The sequence below is a fragment of the Echinops telfairi genome, unplaced genomic scaffold (assembly GCF_000313985.2).
Source record: "Echinops telfairi isolate 266 unplaced genomic scaffold, ASM31398v2 ScPeMD7_7458;HRSCAF=8496, whole genome shotgun sequence".
Classification (NCBI taxonomy): Eukaryota; Metazoa; Chordata; class Mammalia; order Afrosoricida; family Tenrecidae; genus Echinops; species Echinops telfairi.
In genome coordinates, this window is record NW_022111358.1 from 3,403,797 (window position 1) to 3,409,822 (window position 6,026).

At 46.9% G+C, this 6,026-nt stretch overlaps 1 protein-coding gene and 1 non-coding gene across 2 annotated transcripts in view; one reads left to right on the forward strand and one right to left on the reverse strand.

Annotated features, from left to right (window-relative positions):
* The window catches only part of TMIGD1 (transmembrane and immunoglobulin domain containing 1), a 21,646-nt gene that overhangs the window by 13,607 nt on the left and 2,013 nt on the right, over window positions 1-6,026 (forward strand). Inside the window, exon 4 of the mRNA XM_004706893.2 lies at window positions 4,555-4,658. Coding sequence (XP_004706950.1) covers window positions 4,555-4,658 — 104 coding nt within the window. The remainder of the gene's footprint in view (window positions 1-4,554; window positions 4,659-6,026) is intronic.
* Window positions 2,829-2,961, reverse strand: LOC115872952. Its single transcript, XR_004048144.1, has one exon. It is a non-coding gene; the product is annotated as a small nucleolar RNA SNORA42/SNORA80 family (small nucleolar RNA).

Here is a 6,026-nt window from a genome sequence, read left to right on the forward strand (position 1 = left end):
CTGACAAAGAACAAAACAAAACACAACAAGAAAGAAAAGCTTGTAGTTCGTTCAAGGATCGTTTGTTGGCCTTTAGGAGTGTTTTCCAGTCCAGTTTGTTGGGGCACCATGCCCTGGTCCCAAAGTCCACCTTTAGCATTCCCTGGGGACCTTGCCACTCCATTCCCTTGCTGTTCCACTGCACTCTCACAGTGCTTTGCCTTGGTGTGGCGGGATCAGATCGGGCGCAATTCCCACACTTGTCTCCAGTACTGTCCCCCGCAAAGCCATGAACCACACTTCACTCTTAATCCTCAAATTGACACCAGATGATGTAACTGCCACAGTCCGCTTTGTTTTGACATGCAAGTGAATGGTGTCCCCAGTAAAGTGAAGCTTCTTTGGGGTGTTCTTTCCCAGAAGAAGGTGTTCAAGAATTCATGGAAGAAAAACACCTGGTTGAAAATCTCAAACAGAAGAAAAATTTCTGGTGGGAAAAAGAGTATGGTTTAAACTAGGGAAATACACCAAGTCAAAGTTGTACCTTGGATGGTCCTATGAGCTAAACGCCCCCCCCCCAAACAAAAAAACCCTAAAAACACACTCAATGCCATCCAGTCAATTCTGACTCAAAGCAACCTGACAGGTCAGTGGGGGAAGTGACCCATGGGGCATCCACCGCTGTACATCTTTTACAGAGCTGACTGCGACATCTTTCTCCCACAGAGTAGCTGTTGATCTTGTCCTTTCAGTTAGCAGACACGCACGCACGCACGCACACACACACACACACACCCCTCACAGCCACCTAATTGATTCTAACTTATAGTGACACTATTAAGACAGAATGGAGCTGTTCCCTGGGGTTTCCCAGACTGTTAAACTTAAGGGGAGCAAGCATCACCACCTTCTGCGGAGCAGCTGGTAGGTTTGAACCATCAACCTGTGGTTAGCAGGCCTGTGCCCAGCCCACTGTGCCACCAGGGCTCCTTTCTGCATCTGCAGGGGGTTATAAAGGCAAAATGCACAAACGTAATGGACAGATGGGAGGCTAGCACCTTGGGTTTTCACAAAAGTATTCTTGGTAACTAGAAATAAAATGTTGAGGAAACTTGTAGGAGGAGGTGTTGGCTACTTATAAGTTCTGGACTATTCAGAAAAGAATAAAACCTTTATAGGACATCTTGATCAAGTGGGCATATACCTTGATCTTCATAGTCCACCTCTGATACCCACAGGCAAATGTTTTGAGAACTGATGAAAGGGAGATAGCTGCTGGAAAATAATCAGGTTAACGAAATAGGGGATCATGCCTACATTTCCGCCAGAAGCCTTCGTCAGGTGACGTACCTTCATTGCGGAGTGCTCCTGGTCAAGAGGCTTCCCGGGTATATCACTCAGAGCTTCTCAGAGGCTCGATGCAAATGATGACCCCCTGAGAATAATTGTTTAGGACTTACCCAAAAGGGGCAAGAACAAAAGATGCTTAATCCTCTCGACCCTCTCAAAATTATTCTGTCGAGGTCCTAGACTCTCGGAGATAGACGATAAAAGGGGAGCATGTCATGGGAACCAAATCATGATTTAGTGTGTCATGCAATTCTGGTGGGGATAAGTCCTTTTTCATAATCTTGGAGTTGATACGGGGGTGGGCTTTGAAATGAGATTTCTCTAAGGCCAGCTATCTTTTCCCCTCTTTATCTTTTCTCCTTGATACCTCTCTCACGGGAGGTGTCCTGGGGCTGCAGTGGTCCAGCACTTGACGGCTAATTATAAGGTCTGCAGTTCAAGCCCATCAGCTGCCCATGGGAGAAAGAGGTGGCAGTCTGCGCTGTTGAGATTTATAACCTGGGGAAGCCGATGGGGACGACTCTACTCTGTCTTACAGGGTTACTGTGAGTCGGGATTAACTCGGCGGCAGTGGGTTCTGGGATCTATCGGGATTAACTCGGCGGCAGTGGGTTCTGGGATCTATCGCATGACCTGTTTCCTTTCTAACACATATCTCAACCTGTTGTTTGTGTTGCTTACTGTGCCCTAGACTAGCCTATGCGCTTCATGAAGACATGATCCATGTCTGTCCTATTCAGGGCTTACCAGAAGAAGGTGTTAAAGAATTCATGGAAGAAAAGCAATGCCTGACACACAGTAGTCTCTCAATAAATATCTGTTGACACCACCTCAATCCACAACCTCAATTGCTCGATCAATAGCACACTATTATTTTCCTTTAAATTAACAACATTCTGATTCCAGGACCTCAGGCCCAATGAGTGTAGAAAACTTCACCCAAGTCCTGTCTGAAGCCCCTTGTCTTCCCCAGGAGGCACCAGAATCCAGCAACTGAGAAGCATCCAGTGTCCTTGACCTTATGTGCCCTTCCCTTTGACAAGTCACAGTATACCAAAGCAAACCTAAGTAATGAAGCACACTATGTGCTTCTGAAGTCAAACCCCAGCTTTATTAAAACTACAATGGGAGAAGGTTTACCTCAATCACCACACAAGTTAGAAATCGGATTGTTTGCTTCCTACTCACCACCCAAGTAAATCCCTAACTGAGCTATAAAGTGGTAAATGTGGTGGTGTAGTGGCCACGTGTCGGGCTGCCACCTCCAAAGTCAGCAGTTTGAAACCACTGGCCACTCCGAGGGAGGCAGACAGGCTTACCGCTCTGGTGACAGTGACGGTTTGGGGAAAGCCAGTTCGACCTGCCCCAGAGGAGCTCTGTGAGTTGGATTGGACTTGACGGCAGTGAGTTTGGGGAAGTGTCCTTTTTGCTGTAAACATTTTTTTTCATTTCTCAGGAACGTTGATTTTATTTACTTAATTTTATTATTTATTTATTTTCACTGTGCAACCCACTTCAGTGCCTGAATCCCACGGAGTAAAGCCAGGCAATGGTTCGGGTGACGGTTTGTTTTCACATGGGACACTGTGAGAGGCCCATGGGATCAGACCTGCCACAAATCCGAACCCATGCACATATTTTATTTTAATAAGGCATTGTATTGGGGGCCCTTACAGCTCTTATAACAAATCCATCTATCGATGCTGTAAACCTTTTGAAAGAATGTATATGAAGTTTATACATCTTGGATTTTGTGGTCAGTTATTAGGTTAATTCTTGAGATACAGCATTAATTTTTATCAGTTGAGTTCTAGTCCATGCAAAGTTGGCTAAAAACAAACAAACAAACAAAAAAACCCCAAAGTCATAGCCCTCGAGTCAATTCCAGCTCACAGTGACCCCCATAATGCAGGCTAGAGCTGCCGCTGTGGGTCTCTGAGACTGGAACTCTGTACGACAGGACAAAGCCTCATCCTTGTGCTGAGAGTGGCTGGTGTTTGGAACTGCTGACCTTGAGGCTAGCAGAGTTACTTGACGAGTAACCCACCAAGCGACCAGACCCCCTTCAAGGTTGAGGAGAGATGTTTATTTAATTCAACGTTTATCCCGTTTGATCTGGTCACTTTCTTTTCACATTCTGGAGCCAATAGAAATGGTTTCTGGATCTCAGGCATTTTCAGAGGCCTTTGGCAAGTTTGTAAGCATGGGCATTGTGCCCACCATGCCTGAAGGCTAAGAGAGTTTTGAGCTTACTTGGTGTCCTGAAGATGGAATAGGTTTTCATTTCCAGACAGGCCCGGCTATTGCTGGTCCCTTCCAGCAATAGTACCAGTAGTACTGTTACCAGTAGTACTCTCTGGTCCCCCTGTCATTCAGGGAGGCATGGAGAGCTTTGCTCATGATGTTGGGGAGAATGCTGCTTGGTGTCCTGCTTCCCAAGGTACCATGCAGCCACCTCCTATGACGTGTCATGTCACCTGCTTGGGTACAGGTGCAAAGCTTCCCACTGCTTGTGGCACCCACAGGACTCTCTACTTTTTGGGTCAGTGGGTTCTCCACCCCTTTTCTTCTTGCCTCCAAAGGTCTCCTCCCTTTAGTCCCCCTACTGGGATACCCCCCTGTGTCTCGGGGGCTTTGCAAAAGTCAAAAAGGAACATACATCAGCCCTTCCGATTTCTGTATGACAAAAATTATGGCTAAAGAAAGCACAGAATGGCCTGACTGTGTACTAGAAAGAACTATTCATATTTTAAGAAAATAGCTTGCCACAGATGAATTCAAAACGTGCCACTGCCACTCACAATTCTGTAACGTTGGGCAAGGAACCTCTAAAGCCTCACCTGTAACATGGGGATGATAATGCCTACCTTTGGGAGTTGATCAGAGAATTTAATTAGGGAGAAGGTCAATTTAAAGTGCAAGGCACTTGGTTGGCACATACAAACCCAAACCCAACTCACTTTGTGGGGTTGATGCCAGTTCAGAGTGACCCTAGAAGACAGGGTGGAACTGCTCCTGTGAGTTTGAGACTGTAACTCTTTACAGAAGTAGAAAGCCCTGCCTTTCTCCCTCAGAGCTGGCTGGTGGTTTTGAACTGCTGATCTTGTGGATCGCAGCCCAACTCATAACCGCTATGCCACCAGGGCTCCTTTGGGACATTCAGGGAGCACATCCATTAGAACTATATGTGCTAGCTCTCATTCTCGGTGTTTGCATTTCCAACAGATAAAGCGCAGACGATTCCGATCGAACCCATCATTGCTGCTTCTGTCGTCATCTTTCTGACGCTCTGCTTTGGACTGGTCGCCAGAAGAAACCGAATAATGAAGGTATCTAAATATCCTGAGCTACAAGATAGAAAGCCACCCAGTGAATCTGTTAAGTGTGCTAAAGCGAGGCAGGAAACTGGCTACGTAAGCGACGAGTTAGGAACCAGTCTTGGGCCACGTGGAATCTAGTCTCTCACCGTGGGATCTAGGAAGAACTTAAGTTAAGGGACTGAAACCTGAGTACAGCATTGCAGAGAATACCAGTGCCCATGCACAAGGCCTAGAATGAAAATAACCGTGATGTTAGGGTAGGGGGTTGGGGATGGCTCTTTCTCTCTCTTGAATTTTGCCTTACTGTTACTATGGAAACTGCTGCACCCTAACTCGAGCTTGGGAAGAACATCTGCTCTGGCTTCAGCTATCTGCATTGAGAAGGTGGCACATGCTACTTGCCTCTTAGTTACAGGCACATGCCTAGGGTACAGCTGTAGCGGACTGCGGTTTGAATGGCTAAATGGTTAACCTCGTTGGCTAGCACGCTTCTATGTGCATAGACATAGGCTAATGCCATGAATTTGACTCTTCCAATTAATGTAACGCCAAAGAAGGACAGCTATGACAGAAATGCTCTTAGGCCAAGTCCATTACACCACAGGCAGAATTAATAATCCAACAAGGGGCACTGTCCTGGAAACAGGTGCTGGCTGGGTGGTCTTCTGAGGGTCAATATCTCCCCAAAGAAATGCTCTCACATAGAGGAAACATGGAGAGTGTACAAATTATGGAAACCCAAGTCTATTCGTGGTTACGAGAGATGAGAGGCAGGGGGAAGAGGGAGCCCCGGTGTGGGGAGAAGGGAGAGGGGTTCCCCACAAATCATCACAGGTCCGGTAGGCACAATTGTATAGCAATAATAAGTAGAGATTATAGTAAAGGCATAGAAAGCATGATAGAGGAGAGATTGGAATAAATGGAGTCAAACACAATTCATGGTAGCATGCTCACCTCAGCCCCACTTGGTGGTCTGTGTGGGGGGAACCCGGCCATGAGAGCAGGAGAGAGCCTTGGGGACTGAGGACCAGGGAGAGCTCCTGGGCCCCCGGGACCCAGAGAGAGCTCCCGGCCCTAAGGACTGGGGAGAGCTTTTTCTTTATTGCTAACCAAGAGTTATATCACTTTAGGGGGACATGATTACAGAATCACGTGTCATAGGAAGGGACAGTACAATAGGCATACACATTGTGGGAAGGGGATCTATGATAACAGGAAGGGGATGAGCTAGGGGTGTGCCCATAGGATTGGGAAGGTCTAGGGGTATACATGTGGCAAGATGGGAGGACCCTAGATTCATGACGGCAATCTAACCTTAGTCATCCTTGGGCGGGTTTGACCTCTCTAGTGTCTCCTACAAGGAAACAGACAACTACT